The sequence below is a fragment of the Miniopterus schreibersii genome (genome assembly GCF_964146895.1).
Source record: "Miniopterus schreibersii genome assembly, chromosome: 4".
Lineage (NCBI taxonomy): Eukaryota > Metazoa > Chordata > Mammalia > Chiroptera > Miniopteridae > Miniopterus > Miniopterus schreibersii.
In genome coordinates, this window is record NC_138105.1 from 55,454,655 (window position 1) to 55,474,807 (window position 20,153).

The 20,153-nt window shown below is 35.1% G+C and overlaps 1 protein-coding gene across 1 annotated transcript in view; it reads right to left on the reverse strand.

Annotated features, from left to right (window-relative positions):
• The window catches only part of LOC308556079 (putative ATP-dependent RNA helicase DDX60), an 88,218-nt gene that overhangs the window by 41,869 nt on the left and 26,196 nt on the right, over positions 1-20,153 (reverse strand). The window contains exons 12-21 of the mRNA XM_081135130.1: positions 19,931-20,088; positions 15,472-15,730; positions 13,784-13,950; positions 13,099-13,260; positions 8,335-8,484; positions 5,383-5,502; positions 4,143-4,238; positions 1,713-1,828; positions 751-893; positions 542-651 (exon numbers count right to left, since the gene is read on the reverse strand). Of these exons, the coding sequence (XP_080991256.1) occupies positions 542-651; positions 751-893; positions 1,713-1,828; positions 4,143-4,238; positions 5,383-5,502; positions 8,335-8,484; positions 13,099-13,260; positions 13,784-13,950; positions 15,472-15,730; positions 19,931-20,088 (1,481 nt within the window). The remainder of the gene's footprint in view (positions 1-541; positions 652-750; positions 894-1,712; positions 1,829-4,142; positions 4,239-5,382; positions 5,503-8,334; positions 8,485-13,098; positions 13,261-13,783; positions 13,951-15,471; positions 15,731-19,930; positions 20,089-20,153) is intronic.

Consider the following 20,153-nt stretch of genomic DNA (forward strand, 5'->3'; position numbering starts at 1 on the left):
CCAGGGAATAGGATGAGAAAGGAAGAAAATGATGCAACAAAAATTAAGAAATCGTCCCCCACCCAAATCCTAGTGCCCCAAATGAAGTCCTCTTAAGACCTCCATTTTATTGCTTCACTACCAAAAAAACCATGTTGTGATTAGTGAGTTAGTGAAAAGTCTCTTTTCCTTGTTTAACTTAATTCATGGTGCTCAGATTCTCACATGTGCTAGGTATTGTCCACATGTATTTGTTGCTGCACTAAGAGAAGAATTAGTTTCAGAGAAGTGGATAGATAGACATGGGCACTAGAAGAAAGAAAATAGGCAAAGACAATGTCTAAGAATAAATAAAATTAACCAAAATAGTTCAGGTTAAAAATTTCAGTCATTTTTTAGATTTGTGGATGCAGACACCACTGAGGAACCAATAAAAACTAAAGTTAAATATCTGTTATACAGTATCTATACCTCGATTCTGGTAAGTATCAATGAGGCATCTTTTCAACTGTGATATATACTTTATATCACTCAGACCAAATATGGCTGAAGTATTACTTACGTGATCTGTCGTGAGTGCGGCACAGGGGTGAAAATGATGAAAACAAATGTCACCGTGCCTTACTGAACATATATGCTTCTCTAAGTCATTGTATCTCTCTCCATAGAGCACTACGAATGAAGGGCAAGAATATCCAAGTAAACGAACACACAGTGGCTGGAATAATTTTACAGTAAAGAAAGAAACTCGCATGAATACATCGGACATACCAAGTCTAACTTTATATGACTGCTTCCTTTGAAAGTAGTCTTTGTGAAAATTGCCGCGATGGCCATCAGTTCTTTTAGAAGAAATATTTTTTTCTATTATATTGTCTGCTTGTTTCCAGTACCGTTTTACTGTTTGTAGCCACCTTAAAAAATAAATTTGCATATTATTTAGGCAGAACATGAAACTACTTTCTGTGACATAAAATATTTTTAATAAAGAAAAATGTCATGTGCTTTAAAAATTGTACTTAAGGGAATAGGACCTGAAACCTGACAAATTGAGACTGAATCCCAAGCTCCTTACTACTGGCTATGACTCTTGTTATATCACTTAATTTCTCTATGCCTATTTCCTACTTTTTAAAATGGAAATAATAATAGTAGTGTTGGAAATTCTATTTAATATTAGTAATAGAAGTAGTAAGTCGTAAGGGTTGTTGGCATTTAAAATAAATTGATCCATGCAAAACACTTGGCACAGTACCTGGTACATTGCAGTCTTTGCTCTAATTGTTATTATTAGTGGGCAAAAGAATAGCCCCAAGACAAAATGATATGGGGCTTTCAACTACTGAGGCTTTGCTATCTTTCTACAAAGTGGGACAATATAAGAAATCCCAACGTCCATGAGACTGTGTCATTCCATTTTATTTTTATTTCTTGATGAAGGACAAAAAAAGGAACATAAATGAATTAGTTCTGGGGAACATTTTTGAGGTGTGGGGAAATTTCTTATTCAATTGCAGATCTGGCTGGGAGAGTCCCTGATTTTCCCTTATAGAGTGTGGCCTAGATCAGCACTTGCCAGGAGGTGCTAGAGAGACTCTTTCCATAAATACCCTAAGATAAGTTAACAAATTCACCAGAAAGTTATGAAATATTTCAGAACCCATATAGAAAGTCTGATATTCAAACGTTCAAAATAGATAACCATTCTATCCAAACTGCAACCTAATGCCTACTCAGTGAGACGTTCAGGGTTGCTTATTGTAGCCGAAAGAGCCAGAAAGGGACATCGAATCATGACAAGGAGATGTTCCCAAACTTCGGCTCCAATTTCTCCACCAAGACAATGGACCTATTAAGGACAAAAAATTTTCCATTAAAAAGTTAATTTAAAAATAGCACATGAAAATAAGACATGGAAGTCTGAATTGTCATACGTAGTTTCCTGTTACCTTTAAAAAACAGTGCCAAATTTATATAAATACTGTCAAATTCAGGCAATAAAAAACCTTGACACAAATTTTCCCTAATCCCCATAACAAATTCATCAGTAATTCCTCTCTATCTTACTTTCAAAAATTTATTTGGGATCTATGCATTTCTCTCCATGCCTACGGGCAGTCAGGTCACCATGACATCTCCGCAGCACTACCACAATAGCCTCTTGATTATACTCCTAGGCCCCCCTTCCTGCCCCTCACATTGCAGCCGAAACGATGCCTCTAAAAGAGAAATTAGAGTAGGCCATCTCCCTAATTAACTCCCTTCAATATCTTCCCATTACATATGGAACAAAAAGAACCTCCTTAACAAGGTGGATAATGCCGATCATACTCTGGCCCCTGCTTGTCTCTCTAGCTTCATCTCAAGCCCCTCTTACCCATCTTGCTCCCAACTTTGCTCCAGACGTACCGGCCTTTTCTTTATTCCTTGAACAGAACTTTCCTACTCCAGAGCTTTCACATGTTTGTTCCTTCTGCTTAAAAAGCTATTACTCCCTCTATTCAACCTGTTTAGAGTTCAGCTTAATGTCACCCTATTAGAAAGACTTTTCCAACTGTCCACTCCAGAGTTGTCCTCCTACCGCCTCCCTGCCATTATTACAGTTGTGACAGCCCCCTCTTTTTCTTCCCAACATGAACCAATGTGAGCCGGCATAGTCATCTGTGTGCTTAATTGTTTAATTCCCTTTTGTCAGTTACTCTTGTGACTTTAGACCTGGGCATCCCCAGCACCAATAGTGCCTGGTATTGTGGAGGCACTCCTTAAATATTTGCTGAATAAACAAATGAATGTATCTTGACCAAATAAAACAAGTTGAACTAGATTTAGTGAAGATTCTCAAGTGTGGTCCCCTTTAAGCAGATTAAAGTATGGCACCTGGCAATCAACTGGAAAGGACTTATCATCAGAACCAGATAATTAAAAAACGTTTTTCCACTGCCCATTTGTCTTTTCCCTGGTCAGATAATATACCACTCTGCTGAATATGAACTTTGTGCTTTGTACTAGATAGCACATTTTCCTGACCCTACCAGACTAGATATTAGGCTTCAAAACCTTTCAGCTTTACCCTTATATAAAACTATCATATCATTTCATAGTTTTGAGGTTCAAGTACAATTCAAAGTTCTAGATTACAGGGATGAAATTGTCAGATATTTTTTGAACAGAAATATTCAAGGCCCTTATGATGCAATACACACATATTAATCAAAAGCACAGCCTGATTGGTGTCTCCAAATTTACAACAGGAAAAGTTAAGTTAAATACAGATATCATCTTTCTCCCCTTTAAGTTGAAATTTCCTTGGAGCAATAGAATATATCCTTTTATAAAGTTTTAAGTTTTTTTGAATAAATATTTCTAATAATAATGCTATAAAAATTTTCTAAATATCTTCCATTTGCCCCTATAAATTTCCATTGTTTTCTACCCTGGTCTCTATGCCAAGTAAACCAGCCTATAGAGACTACTTCAAAAGGGCTTCATTACTCCCTAGTTTCTTTGTATTTGGCCAATGGAGAGAGCTTTGGCAAAAGGTTACCTTGAGCTGGCTATGTCCTTCAACTAAGGTAATTGCTCCTTACAATGTGGCCAACTCAATAATAATCTCCTTTCGGGTCTCAGTAACTGCTTCTTTGCCTTGTCCCTTTGAATCTAGGGGTAAGCTTCTAGCTCTAACTTATTGCACTAGTCTTAATAGTGTCTCTCCTACACACTTTTGGAAAATACTCTTCTTGACTTTATTTTTAAGTGTGCCACTTGTTTTCAGCTGGGACCATGACTGATAAGATAATTTATGTAAGTAACATCTTGGTTAGAGGCCAACTTCTTTGCTTTAGGGATTAAAAATTTAATTTTGACCTCTCTGTTCAAAATTTTTGCCATGGTGGTTATTTCTGCTCCTCTGAAATTGTAGTCACCAAGGACAGGTTCCTCTCCCATACAGTGCTCTGCAGCATACACTGATATACTTTATTGAGTCGCAACAGGAAAATGAAGCCAAAAGATTGCTTAGGATTCACTGGGAAAACCATTCAGAAGGAAGTTCCTTCCCAACCTGAACTCTATATAAAGGGACAAATATCCTGAAGTACCAAAGATCTTCATTATATGTTGATGTACACTAGGAAATTAACCCAGAGAAGTAATACCAAACCTACCTCATCGAATATAACATATCTGATCCTTTTCACCCATCTTTGGCGATGAGGAGCTAACAGCAGAATTTCAAGGCAGGCAGGCACTGTAATAAGTACCTAAAAATAAGAACATTGTATAAACAAACGTTTTGAGCATTTAATATGTACAAACATAGTTATAAGAATACAAGGGAGAGAGTTATAGCTCCTGGATGTACCAGCTGATAAACAGGATACGGTATTGCTTCTGAGAGTATTTCATTAACAGTGTGGTGTATCGGTTGGAACCTTATGAAACTGCAATTTTACAGTCAAAATGGTAAATTGTTGGAATTTAAATTTAAATTCTTCTTTATAAGTATATGAAGTAATACAAGTAGAAAAAGTTAATTGCCACAAGTTTATTTCTTCAATATTTAACCTAAGATACAGTTTAGGTTAAAAAATGTTTATGAAGAATCAATAGCTGTGGATGTGGGATGAAGTAGGGAGAAGCTAAACTTCAAAACAGGCCTGATGAAGTCTTAACCAACCTGGCTCAAAGTTCTGGAGTGAATATTGGCTGTCAGAGCAACTCCACATGAAGCCCAAATGGCCCAGTGTTTATACCCCCACCTAGCTCAGTCACAGGATACGAACTATGCAGGCAGAACCGGGGGGAACGGACAGCTGGCATTTGTCTAGACCACATTCCCACATCTGGGCAGCAAGGTCATCCTTGAAAGGTGATCTGGGCGGTACATCTCCATGTCTGTCATGCTATGCTCTATAATCATGTTTTCACCTTTTGTTTAGTCTTAATTGTTTATCTATGAGTTTAATAAGGAGGAAAACTGTCTATAGTTTACTTAACACCTAACTTTCTAACCATAATACAACATTTAAAAGCTACAATGAGCATCATACTCATCAAGAAAAGTAAGAGAATCCTACTTATCAAGAAAAAGTAATTCTAATTGGAAATTGGTGTTTGTTAATTTTTTCATAACATTGGGTTTTTCAGGTGATTTTGAATCAAGTTATAAACCAAGATGATGCAATGACCTATAACTAAAATCTGAAATCAAAATGTAAGTGTCCTCCTATTATCTCCATTCTTTGGAATGAAACAATATTAGATTTTCTCAAAGCCATTTCATCTTTTGTAAATTCAATAAACTTATTTCCATAAGGCCTTGAGAAGATGTTGAATTTCTGGTGAAAAAGACATATAAGTACGATTATATAATATGATAACAAAGCATTAATTTATATATCCTACCTGACAGTTCAGGGCATCATGACGATAATCCCTTGTAAAAACACCACATAAACATTCACCCTTTGGCATATTTTTGGTATAACGACTCTGAACAGTTGCTGCCACTTGATTAACAAGGGCCTAATTGACAAGGAAAGAGGTTCATTAATCTCATAATAAAGCACAGGTAAAATCTCAGAGAACAACAGGAGCTGTAAAAAGATATATCCTGCTACGAGTGTAGAAAGCTTAATAACTCCTTTCTTATACGCATCTACTCTAAAGACACTAATGCGCTCTCTTTAATATATTTTACTAAGCGTGTGAACCTCATTGATAAACCTCAACATAAAGTACAATGGGGGAAAATGGCTTCATTCGAAGGCAAAAACGGAAAATGCTGCTCACACATCAAGAAAAAAAAAGCAGTTGATATCTGAATGACAGAGGTTTACAGATACTTGTGAGTCTGCTATAGAAGAAAGGTCAAGTGGGGAATTGTCAAGGTCACTTTGTGATTCTTATAGTTGGGGACGTCCCCCAGACATCTTAGGTTTGAATATAGACATTAATAAGTAAAGCCACGCTCTGGATCAGCCACGTAGCCTGGTCAGTAGAATCAGTGTGTGGAAACCTCTGAACATCTCTCTATTTCACACTTTATGCCAAAATAAATAAATAAATAAAACAGATTAACATGTACATTTTAAAACATAAGCATAAAAATAATAGAAATACACATTTCATATATTTTATATATTTGAGCACACATGGAAAAGCTAAATGAAAATATTGGTAGACAGGACTATACAAAGACATTAGCAAAATATTGTTATGATTAATATGGCCATAATATATTAAAAAGACAAAATGGTAATTAAAAGTATATTCATTCTAATTTAAAGAGAAATAGTATACTAACTATACAAAGTTCTGATAAATTAATAAAAAGACATTGCTTTCCCCTCCCAAAAAAGAAAAATGGGCAAATGCATCCATAAGTGGTTCATGAACAAAGAAATATCAATACCCAAAAATCACACAAAAAGGGGCCCAAATCACTAGTAATCACAAAAATGCTAATTTAAAAATGAGATAAAAGTTTTCACCTATCAGTATGGCCAAAACTTTTTATTTATTTTTTATTTTTATTTATTTATTTTTTTAAATATATCTTTATTGGTTTCAGAGAGAGGAAGGGAGAGGGGAGAGAGAGATAAAAACATCAATGACGAGAGAGTCATTGGTTGAGCCCGCAACCCGGGTATGTGCCCTGACCGGAATTGAACCCCGATTGCCTGGATCCTAAGTCAACGCTCAACCGCTGAGCCACGCCTGGCTGGGCGTCCAAAACTTTTTAAATGATTATAGGAACATTGGAAAATATGAGAAAATGTACACTACCACATACTGCAAGTAGGAATAAAAATAGATTTAAACTTTTAAAAGAGTAATTTGGCAATATGTATTGTGTTGACTTACCACTTCCACTTCTAGTCAGCTTAATTTTTCTTGACATATTTTATTAACTTCCAACAATGAGCACTTATTGCTTTCGTAAACATGAAAAACAAAAAAACCCTAAAAATAATAAAATAAAATAAAATAAAATACCAGCCCCAGCCAGGTGGCCCAGTTGGTTAGAGCATACCCTGTCCACCAAAAGGTTTCGGATTAATTCCTGGTCAGGGCACATACCTCCGTTGTGGGTTTAATCCCCGGTCAGAGTGAGGAAGCAACTGGTGGATATAGTTTCTCTCTCTCTCTTCCCCTCTCTCATTCTCTCTCTCTCCCCCCTTCTTCTCAAAAATAAATAATAAATAAATAAAAATAAAGTGCTAATTTCAACTAATATATTGGTCAATTTGGTTCTGAATATAACCACTGTGTATTTTCCTAGAAAATAAAATAGAGTCTGAATTCACACTAATCCACAGAATTAAAGTTACCCCAACTAAATTTGCCTTTTTGCTGACTGGTCACAAGTATACACGTTTCCGCGTCCAAACGTTGCTGACTGGTCACGAGATAACTCATGTCTGCACTTACATTAACTTAAGCAATTTTAAACACCTTGCTAACCAAAGTAGCTGGCCACATGGGTGAGTTCTGACTCAAAACAGCCAGTCAGCAATCTGTTAATTGTAATCACATTTAAAACAAAGGGTTGTGAATGAGAATTGGCAAGCTTACACTTCCTGCAAATCAAACTTTCTCCTAAATGACAAAAATCATACTTTCTGTTTTTAATTTCAACATTATGAGTTCTAAGCATAAAAGAAATATGACACAACAACCTGGCTTGAGAAATGGGGCAGTCACTAAGGCCCAACAGCAGTTTAAATATATCCTATAAACTCTGCAGAGGCCCTAGCATGTTAAGTGACTCAGCATTGCCCAGCCAAGTGTGTGCACTTCTCTCAATTTAAGCACAATGCTGAATGACAAGATCACAAGACCGGACTTTTTCCTCACAATGGTGCTAAGGAAAATATTATTTGGCCTCTGAAACTAAAACAGAGAAAATGCAGGTTAAAATAAGTTAAATCATGGAAACAGAGAACAGATTTAGTTACCAGAGGCAGGGGTGGGAGTTGGACGAAGGTGGGCAAAAGGTGTACACTTTCAGATGAATGACAAATGCGTTCTGGGGCTGCAATGCACAGCATGGGGACCACAGTCAGCAATACTGTACTGTATACTTGAAAGTTTCCAAGAGAGTAGATCTTAAACGTTTACATCACAAGAAAAAAATTGTAACTATTCGAGACGATGGACGTTAACTAAACTTATTGTGGTCATCATTTCACAACATATACGTATGTCAAATCATTATGCGGTCTGTCAATTATATCTCAATAAAACTGGAAAAGGAGTAAATGAAAAGTGAAACAGATTCACATGACTATCTGCATTATTTTAAAAGAAGAGGTTCAGGAATGAAGCGCAACTGAAAGTCACTTGAGCACTAACCTTTGTTGGTGAGACATACACAACCACCCCTTCATTGCTCTCCTTCAGCACTTTCTCCATGCAGTAGTAGGAAGCATAGGTTTTGCCTGAGGACGTTGGGGCAACAATCACAGCTGATTCATTATTGTCCACAACATCTAGGAGCTCTCGCTGCAGGGTTCAGAGCACCATTTGGGTCAATAATGTGAAGAGCGTGTTACCAAAACAAATACATTAATATGCCTTCAGTATAATTTTCTGAACCTCAAGAGGAAACTGGGAGTTGCAAACACATAAAGGGATGATAGAAAAATCTGAAGAATTCATGATATTCTCCCAGAAGAGAGAACTATTATGCTTTTCAGCAACCAGAGGTGTGTTTTTGTGTGAAAAATGAGGAATGGGTCTGAATAAAATATCTTGTTATTGAAAAGACTTTTTGTCTAATTATTTGTCATTGATTAAGTGCAGAATGGTTTTGAGAAATCCTATTCTAAGAAGTAGCCAATATATATTTTATGATGGTGAGAAAGTAGCTGAGGAGAAAAAAAAAATCAATTATTCATTATTTTATTACTTATCTTCTAATTTCTCTAAGGAATAATGCCGGGTACCTACTTTGGAGGGCATGTGGGATCTTTATCCCTTCAGCCAATACTTTTATTCATCAAAATAATGACTACCCAAAGAATCATAAGTCCGTACGATGGGAGGTATGTGAAAAAAATCCAGAGTCCCAATCTGCACATTCTCTTAATTTAGGTCCACTCTGGGCCACACCTCAGAGTGAAAGGAGCATCAAAAGAATTGCAATGTCTGTGGGATCAATGAAGAGTACTTGGCTGCCTTGTGTCCTGCACTGAAGTAAGCACTGGTTCTCCTGCTCCTGAAAAAGAGGCAGGAATTTTTTTAAGATACCCCCACCATCAATGTAAGAAAGATGAAGTAATATCAAACATGACCAACCAAAGTGGTATGAAGCTAGAGATCAATTACACAAAGTGGAAAATTCACACATATGGAAAGATTAAACAACATGTTACTCAACAACCAATGGATCAAAGAATAAATCCAAAGAAAAATTTAAAAAATACTTAGAGACAAATGAAAATAGAAATCTAACATACCAAATTCATGGGATATAGCAAAAGCAGTTCTAAGAGGGAAGTATGTAGCAATAATGACTCCATACAAAAATTGCTAGAACTAATAAATGAATTAAGTTGCAGGACACAAAAATCAATACACAAAAATCTGTTGCATTTCTGTATACTAACAACAAATTATTAGACAGAGAAATTAAGATAACAAAAGAACAAAATACTGAAAAATAAATTTAACCAAGAAGGAGAAATATCTGGACACTTACAACTACAAGGCATTCATGAAAAAAATTGAAGAACACACAAATAAATGTAAAGATATTCAATGCTTATAGATTGGAAGAATTAATATTGTTAAAATGTTCATATTACCCAAAGCAATCTACAAATTCCATTGTCAAAATTACAGTGGTATTTTTCACAGAAATAAAATATACAATCTTAAAATTTGTATGCAACCACAAAGGACCCTGAAGCAACCTTGAGAAAGAACATAGCTGGAGGCATCATGCTCCTTTTTTTCAAACTATATTACAAAGCTATAGGGATCAAAAGAGTACGACATTGGCAGAATAACACATAGGTCAGTGGACCAGAATGGAGAGCCCAAGAATAAACCCATGCATATATGGTCTATGAATTTATGACAAAGGAGTCAAGAATGTACAATGTACAATGGGGAAAGGACAGTCTCTTCCATAAATGGCGTTGGGAAAACCAGACAGCCATATGCAAAAGACTGAAATTGAATCAGTATCTTTCACTGTACACAAAAAATGAACTCAAAATGAATTAAAGACTTAAATGTAAGACCTAAAACCATAAAATTCCTTGAAGAAAACATAGGTGTTAAACTCTTTGATATAGGACTTGGCAATGATTTTCTAAATCTGACACCAAAAATAGTCAACAAAAGCAAATTAAGTCAGACCACATAAAACTAAAAAGTTGCACAGCAAAGGAAACCATCAACAAAATGAAAAGGCAATCTACCGAATGGGAGAAAATATTTGCAAATTATATATCTGATAAGGGGTTAATATCCAAAATAACAAAGAAATCATACAACTTAATAGAAAAAAGCAAACAATCCAATTACAAAATGGGCAGAGAATCTGAATAGACATTTTTCAAAAGAGACTTACAGATGGCCAACAGATACATGAAGAAAATTTCAACATCATCAATGATCAGGGCAATACAAATCAAAACTACAGTGAATATCTCCTCACACCTGTTAGAATGACTATTAAAAAAAAGACAACAGCCTGGCCAGGCGTGGCTCAGTGGCTGAGCATTGACCTAGGATCCAGGAGATCACGGTTCAATTCTGGGCTAGGGCACATGCCCAGGTTGCAGACTCAATCCCCAGTTGGGGGCATGCAGGAGGCAGCAGATCAATGACAACTCTCTCTTCATTGATGTTTCTCTGTCTCTCTCTCCCTCTCCCTCCTTTTCTCTGAAGTTAATAAAGATATATTTTTTAAAAAGACAAGAAAAAAAAGACAACAAATAACATGTATTGGCGAGAATGTGGAGAAAAGGAAACCTTTCTGCTGTGTTGGTTAGAATGTATATTTATGCAGCCACTATGAAAAACTGCATGGAAGTTTCTTAAAAATTAAAAATACAACTATCCTATGATCCAGCAATTCCACTTCTGGGTATTTACTGGAAAAAAACAATAACACTAACTCGACAAGATATACGCACTCCCATGTTCATTGCAGCATTACTTCCAACAGCCAAGAGATAAAAATAAACTTTAAGTGTCTATCAATGATTAAGTGGATAAAAAAATTGTTATATATATATATATATGCACATAAATATGTATATACACAATAGAATATTATTCAGCCATAAAAAATGAAATCTAGCCATTTGCAGCTTCATGGATAGACCTTGAGACATTATGCTTAGTAACATAAGTCAGTCAGAGAAAAATAAATACTGTATTCTCTCTCTCATATGTGGAATCTAAAAAAAGAAAGAAAGAAAAACAAAAACAAAAACCTAAGCTCAGATTGTTGGTTGCCAAAGAACCAGAGATGGGGTGTGAGGAATTGGACAAAAATGGGTGAAGGGGGTATTAAAAATAAGTTAATTTAAAATAAATGAATAAAAACCACTACAAGGAAAAAAAATGGAGCCCCACAATTATGATTAGCATTAGATTGGCCTATATCAGAAGGAACCATGGGAGATTAAACTTTCTTGGTGTATCAGAGCATAATATGTACTACTATCTAGGCTCTGAATGTGAAATCTCTGTGTCAGGGAAAAAATGCCTAAACACAAAAATGTAAACCTAAAGTCATTATTCCAGGAAAACTGTATGTCACTGGGAGGTAGGCCTGGGTCTTGGGGCTGACTGCAGTATTGGTGCTGAATAAAGTCTCTCAGCTCATTCTGAATTCTTCTGATTCTCCAAAGCAAAGTCCTTGGGCCACACTCCTTAGAGATAAAGTTTTTCATTTTGGTGCTAAGTTTAAAAAAAAATCAACACTGAATTGTTCCAGAAAGAAAATGCTATATAAAATAAATGTTTCTGATATCTTCCTCAAAATAAAACAAACAAAAAATGAAGTCAGATTCTGAATAGGACTGTCCATTAGATTGAACCTATGTAATTGCACTTTTGTAGGTAAATATGTTCAATTTATCAGTAATTTTATATGGTTCAATCTATGCAGAAACACATTTCATTCTAAATTTTAGATCCATAAATATTAATTTTACCTTTATTTATAGAATTGGCTACTATGATGACAGATGAGGCATGTAAGTATATAAACAATTACCTATACAGTTTAAGCTAGCAAATTTCTCTGTGCACATTTATATATTTGCATATGAAATCCTACTGACACGGGGAAAACATGGAGACGCTGCTCCATAATGATACAACTGGATGACACACAACTTCAAAAATATGCATGTGAATTCATCAGAGTACACCCAAGGAAACGGTCTATTAGTAAAAAAGGAATGGAATGAAAATTTCACTTTCTTTAAGTTGAAAAACAGTCTACATTTGACATTTCCAATGACAAATAATTTTAATGATATGATTCAATACTAAGAAGTTAATAGCTAAGATCTGGAGACAGCACAAGTGCTCATCAGTAGATGAGTGGATAAAAAAGAAGCAGTTCATTTACACCAAGGAATACTATGCAGCTGTAAAAAAGAAGGATCTATTATTCCCTCTGAGACAGCATGGAGGGATCTGGAGATTATTACGCTAAGCAAAATAAGCCAGTCAGAGAAATACAAATATCACATGATCTTACTTATATGTGGAATCTAATGAACAAAATAAACTGACGAATAAAATAGAACTAGAGGCATGGAAACATAGAGCAAACTGACGAATCTCAGAGGGAAGGGGATGGGGGTATTGGGAAGAGATTAACCGAAGAATTTATATGCATATATGCATTGACCAGGGACACTGACAATAGGGTGGTAAAGGCCTGGGGCAGGGAGGGAACTGAGTGGAGGGGGTCAATAAAGGGGACATTTGTAATACTCTCAACAATAAAGATTAAAAAAGATAAAATTTTTAAAAAGAAGTTACCAATGAATATAAATTGTAGAGGCACAATAATGAGAAGCTCCTGAGATCACTCATATTTAATAATAAAATACAAAAATGTCTGTTTCATTCGATCATTACCTGCCATGTGTCAGGAATAAAATCCTGAACTCTGGTATCTGGATCTTTTCTCTCATCTCGTATCAAATAATGGCCCATGTGTTGTAGCTGAAACCGAGCCGGCCCAATGCCAATTGAATAATTATTCTTTTTCTTTTTCTCCTTTCTGCCATCTCCTGCAACCTGTATTATTTTGAAAGTGATTTTAAATTATATCATTTAAATAATTAAAATGCTTATTACTAGCACTTTTTTTGAGACAATTATTTTACCACTTTTTAAATTTTGTAATATATTTACTGACGTCATTTACCACCTAATCATCACCTTAACTATGAGTAAATTAGCAGACATCAAAATTTTCAAATATCCAGTACAGTGTTTACAGTTACAATCTGATATATTTAAAGACGATTGAAGAATCATGATATAGTGTTTAAATTTTTTGCTAGAATTATGCATAGGATTAGTTTTAAGGGTCTGCAGAGATTATCTGGCATTTAATGTTTGTCCAGACAAGCACTTGTACAAGCTTTCTAATTCTAGATTACTTCAAATGTGGGCAGCTGGATTAATAATAATGATTATGAATTCAGAGTAAATATTTTCAGTTAAAAAAATCTAGAAGAGGTGACTGTATTTGCAAGACACTTAATGTATACCTAATAATTACTCTATTAAAATAGAGCTATTCTGAAAACATTACCTCAACTGGATATACAGAACTTCCCAACTCATCAAATCCTAAATAGTTAAGGCATCTGGCTATGAGTTGCCGATCTGCCTCTTGCAAGAGTTCTGGGTATTTTTCCATCAAGGAGTGGATCCTTTTCATCATTTGAACAGCTATACTTAAATCTTTTGTGGTTTCACCTTGGCAAAGAACAATAAAGTTGTTATAAAGATCACCAAAAATAATAATTTTTTTATTATCCAAGAGTAGTCATCCAGGCTATCAATCTGACCTAATTAAATTCACTCTTACTTAACATTAATGGAGGTTTTGGAACACAAAGTACTAAATAAAATAATGTGTAACTATACACACTTCATCATCTCCATGGGTAATTGATTTGGAGAAAAAGAAAAATCTTGTAGATCATGAAAGAAATAAGATCATTAAAGCTCAAGTTTATACAAGTTCTGGGGAACAACAAATATTTTCTCCACCTATTATTTTCATGCTTTCTCTATTATGTTGAATGAAAAATATTCTGATGATTTAAAATATCTGGTTAAAAACTTAGCAACATTTATTGAGATCTACTGTTGACCATAGATAAGTATTTGGCATAATTAGAGCCTCTCAATTCAATCAGCCTAATACAACTGCTAACACAGGCTTTGCTAATTTCTCTTTATTTATTTACAGTCATATATGTATAACCTTTTTATTCCTCCTCACTGCTAATCTTTCCATACTTAACATCTAAGGCTGTTTTTTCATTTCACCTGTCTTCCAATCTATCTGTACTTAGCAAACATTATCAAACACCTGCTAAATGCTATGAGAAGCTACAAAAGAAATTGAGTACAGAATTCTTAGCTTCCAGGAGAATAAGCCACTGTGAATTCTCATCTCTCTTAGTAACACTCAGCTTAGATCTTGATACAACATGTTGTTGGTTCAGGAGAAACACATAAGCCAAGTCTTAGGCCTTTCACAGTAATGGAATCCACAGTGTAAGGATGACCTTGCTAGAGCAGATTGAAGTTAGCAGAGTGAGAGTGTGGAAAAAAGACCGTGGTGACCACGTGTTAAATGGATTCAAGTGTGAAAAAGCTCAAGACTGACCTCAACTAGGTTTACTCAGAATTGTCAGTTTGGAGGTATGGCACGCCATCATTTCACCTCCTATCAATTTTCATATCTCTACCTAGTCTTATTTCTCCTTTATCTTCCTGTTCCTGCCTGTTCTTTTCTTTTCCACTCTACTATAGAAATTGTAAAGTAGAGTGCATGGAACCACAGCAACTTCTGGAAGAACTCAGCATGATAACAAACATGACCCCAGTTTCACCCAGAAAGAAAATGTTTATACTTCAGATCTCAAAGATGAATGACAGATTCTCCCAAGGTGCCTCAACTTCTTTCTGGGTTCCCTTAACCATTCCCACAACTTTGTAAGTAATTTTTTCAAACCTCTCTTTGTGATTTAATTTCAATTTGCTCATGAATGCGCTGAATATATGCTACTGGGACCCTGTCTGAGATTTTGTGGATGACTGATAAAACAGAGGTAAGAATACTTGGAGGAATTTTGTAAGGACAAAATCAGATAATGCATCTAAGGCTTCGAACACAAATTTCTAGTTAATGAGCAACAGCTATCATCATTCTATTTTTTTATTAATTCTCCAATTCATCAAAATAAAAAACATAGAATCACATACCTTTTCCTTGGCTTCTACAATGTTCTTTCCATGCTTTCAAGCAGGCAGTTAACCCTGCCACTTCAACTCGGTATTTCACCAAGTTACTTTTACATAATTTCAAAAAATCTTCCAGGTTCTGTATTCCAGAGTTTAAATTCTTTTTCATTTCCTCTTCAATGGAATATGACAGAACATTCCATTTATTTTCTTCTTTTTGTTCTTCCTTGGCAAATAACCTCTTCTTATTCTCTCTAGTAATTATTTCAGCCTTTGTCTCCTGCCCAATAAGGAAAGAAACATATCATGAATCAAGTTGGAAACATTCCCAGATGATATTTCATGAATGAGACAATATTTTTAAGTGTATATTGATTATTTTGACCATAATCCCATTCTTGAATAAGCACAATTTTACTCTGTGTCTGTTACTTAAAATTAAAGCCTCTTTTAATTGAAAACTTATGACAATTTAATTTAATGAGCATAAAGACTCTAGATAATTGTATAGGTTTCTGAGTGGCCTGTATTATAAATCAAAGATTAAATATGACAAGATCAAAAACACCAGGTCATTATTTTTTCATGTCTCCATGCACTGGTTCCTGCAGCTGTCTCTAGAATTACCTCTTCCATTCCTCCACGGTCACCTCTCTACCGCCTACTTGTCCTTCAAGATAGTTCCTATATGAAGCCTTTCCTAACTCTCTTCCTAGGCACTATCAAAGCACTATTCACATGTTTTATAGCTGTGATTTCACTTGTCATACTTCCTCTCTAGATTAATTTCCTTAAAACTGTACACATGAAAGTTGTCTGTATGTCCCAAGCCAAAATATTTAGTTCATAATGTTTGACTGAATGAAGAAAAAGAAAGGAAATGAAGGAAAGGAGTGGATAGAAAAAACAACATTAAGTACAACTGATTTGCTCTATCCAGCTACACATTTCCTATTGACTTAAACACAATATGGAGCCACATTTACCAATCTGGTTTATTAATATACAAAGGCAAGCTAGAAAATTGTTGTATTCATAAGAGAATTGTTACATATCTTCCACTCTTCTAGTCAGTCATGAAATTAATATCTAAACTTTGCCTATAATGAAGTCAATTTTAGTTGCTATCACTTTCTCGGTGTTTCATTCTAATCAATAAATACTGAAGTTTCCCAGTGTTTCAGTCTTCCAAATGTATTGTCTTGGGTTAACTCAGCATAGTTTTATCTCAGCAGGACAAGGATGACCCTTAGCTCTTTGCCATGGAAAATGCTTTTATCTTGAATATGCAGAAGAGCACACTTCTATAGTGCTAAGGGTGTTCAGTTCCCATTTAATTGTTAGATTATTTAATTCCTAACAATGCAGAAGAATAAAGCATGAAATTTTTTTCAGTCTTTATAACTTGTACTATGTAATGAGGATTTTTGCAAACTTAACATTTTATAACCTCTCCCAAAAAAATGCAGAAGAAACATCTTGATAGCCCTAAATGAAATAGGAAAAGCTGTACTTGGATGATCTCCTAACATTAAAACTGGCTATAAAAAAAAGGTCATCACGACAAAGAGAAAAATAATGACCACCTAGTTGGGCTTGGGGAAACTGTTTTTTCACTATAAGAATAAATGCCCCTATTTCTTCATGGACTTCCTTTTTCAATTTCAGCTTTGCTGAGGCACATTTGGTAAATAAAATTGTAAGATATTTAAAGTGTACATCATGATGATTGATATATATACATTTTGGAAGGATTCCCCACATTAAGTCAATTTACCCATTCATCACTTTCTTTCTTTTTCCTTCCTTCCTTATTTATTTATTTATTTATTTATTTATTTATTTATTTATATTTATTTTTGGTGAGATCATTTAACATCTACTCTCTTAGCAAATTTCAATGATACAATACAGTTGCTATCAACTATAGTCACCATGTTTTAAATTAGCTCCTCCAACATTATTTCTTTTAGAGCTGAAAGTTTGTACTTTTTACTAACCTCTCCCGATTTCCTCCAACTCCCAGCCCCTGGCAACTTTTCTGCTGTTTCTAGCAGTTTGACTTTTTTTTTTTTTTTTAGATTTCACATATAAGAATTGTTTGTTCTATGTCTGAAAAATGCCATTTGTATTTTGATAGTGATTACACTGATTCTGTAGATTGTTTTTGGTAGTATGGACATTTTAGCAATACTAATTCTTCTACTTCATAAGCATGGAACATCTTTCCATTTCTTTGTTTCTTCTTTAGTTTCTTCAGTGTCTTATAATTTACCTCCTTGGTTAAATTTATTTCTCAGCATTTTATTTTTTATTAAGTCCTAACCCAAGGATATGATTTTTCATTGATTTTTTAGAGAAAGAGAAGATGGGAGAAGTAGAGAAGAAGGAGGGAGAGAGAAAGAGAGAGAGAGAGAGAGAGGTGAGAAACTTAGATCAGTTGTTTCCTGTATGCACCCCAACTGAGGATCAAACCCACAACCTAGGAATATGCCCTGACCAGGAATGGAACCCACAACCTTTTGGTGTATGGGATGACACTCCAACCAACTGAACAACCCAGCCAGGGCACTATTGTATTCTTTTTAATGAAATTGTAAATGGGACTGTTTTCTTAATTTCTCTTTCTGATAGTTCATTATTAGTGTACAGAAATGTAAGATTTTTGTACATTGATTTGTACCTGCAACTTTACTGAATTTATTTATTGATTCTAACCGTTTTTTTGGTGGAGTCTTTAGGGTTTTTACATATACTATCATATCATTTGCAAAGAGAGACAGTTTTAGTTTTTTTCTTTTCATTTGGGATGCCTTTTACTTCTTTTTCTTGCCCAATTGTTCTAGCTGGGACTTGGACTTCCAGTACTATTTTGAATAAAAGTGGAAAGAGTGGGCTTTCAGTCTTATTCCTGATCTTAGAGAAAAAGCTTCCAGGTTTCTACCTTTACCACTACACAACGGCCTTCTTTCTCTCTTATTATAGTCTTTGACTTAAAGTCTATTTTCTCTAGTATAAGTACAAATACCCTGTTTTCTTTTGGTTTCCATTCACATAGGGTACCTTTTTCCATCCTTGTACTTTTAGTCTGTGTGTATCCTTAAACAGAAGTGAGTCTCTTGTAGGCAGCATGTAGTTGGGTCTTTTGCTATTATTCATTCAGTCAGTCTATGTCTTTTGATTGGATAATTCAGTCCATTTACCTTTAAAATAATTATTGACAGGTACTGACTTATAATTACCATTTTGTTAATTCTTTTTTCTGGCTGATTTTATAATTCCTTTGTTTTTTTCTTCTCTTTGTCTCTTCTTCTGTGATTCAGTAATTTTCTATAGTGGTATGCTTAGACTTCTTTCTCTTTTGTCTGTGTATTGCAGGTTTTAGCTTTGTGGTTACCGTTTGGCTAATGCAAAACATGTTGCATTTATTTACATTATTATATTATCTACCTGGAGCAGACCAGAGGGAGAATATAGAGATGAGAAGACTAACCACAAGGTAGCAGCATTTAAAGTATGAAAATTGGATTCTTTCAGGGAAAGAATGGGAGATGGGTGTTTTAGTCGGCTGCCTCTGGCTGAGTCCTGGTAGGGCTAGCTAGGCAAATACGGTGCAAGCCTGTTAAGAACTATGTCTTCGTTTTGTATAATCTTTTTTTTTTAAATATATCTTTATTGACTTCAGAGAAAGGAAAGGAGGGGGAGAAAGAGAGAGAGATAGAAACATCAATGATGAGAGAGTCATTGATCAAGCCCACAACCGGGCATGTGCCCTGACCGGGAATCGAACCCTGATCGCCTGGATCCTAGGTCGATGCTCAACTGCTGAGCCATGCCCAGCCAGGCTGTTTTGCATAATTTATGGGTCTTGTGGAAGCAAGCCCCACTGGCATTCAGAGTAGATGTTTTGGGGGCCCATTAAAAGTTGGGGTACTAAATGTCGGATCCAAACTCTTCCCTTCTGAGGGAGAGATGAGAACTGTGAGTTCCTTCTTAATTTTACTATGTCTCTGTGCCAGGGGGTTGGGTTTACTGCAAGAGTATGTCTCAACTTCTTCCTGTTTTGTTAGTTGTTTTTTTTCATTCACCAAACGTGTAGGAGTCATTCATCTAGTTTCTGGATTTCCTTCAGTAGGAAGTTTAAAAGGAATAACTAAGCTAGCTATAAATTCACCATGTCCATGGGAGGAGGTGAGTTCAGGAACCTCTTATATTGCCACCTTGAACCAGAACTCCCAAAGGGCTACATACATTTTAACTGTTACCTCAACGTTTCTATATCGAAGCCTTTAGTCGCTTAATATCTTATTTTTTTAAAAAGATATATTTTATCATGTATAGATATGCAGGTTAGAATATCTTAGCAAGTAAATAAAATAATAGGTGATCATATGGGAAAAAACTATCAGAGACTCAACAAATATCAGCTTAAGAAGAGACAAAAAAAGTAAAATATTTTGATAGAATTTATAGACCGTACATTCTTTTTGCTCTTGCGTTCACTGAAATTCTTCTTTGGCTTGGTATCTTGAGTTACAATGATTTTGGAAGAGACTGATTCTAATGAACTTCCATAAAATCGTTGAAAAACATGATACTTTTGCACAGATTTAAGATAATAAGGATCTCTAGATTTTTCTGAAAAAGAAAAGAGACTTAACTGCAACACAACTACATTTATTCAATAGCATTCTCACGACTTA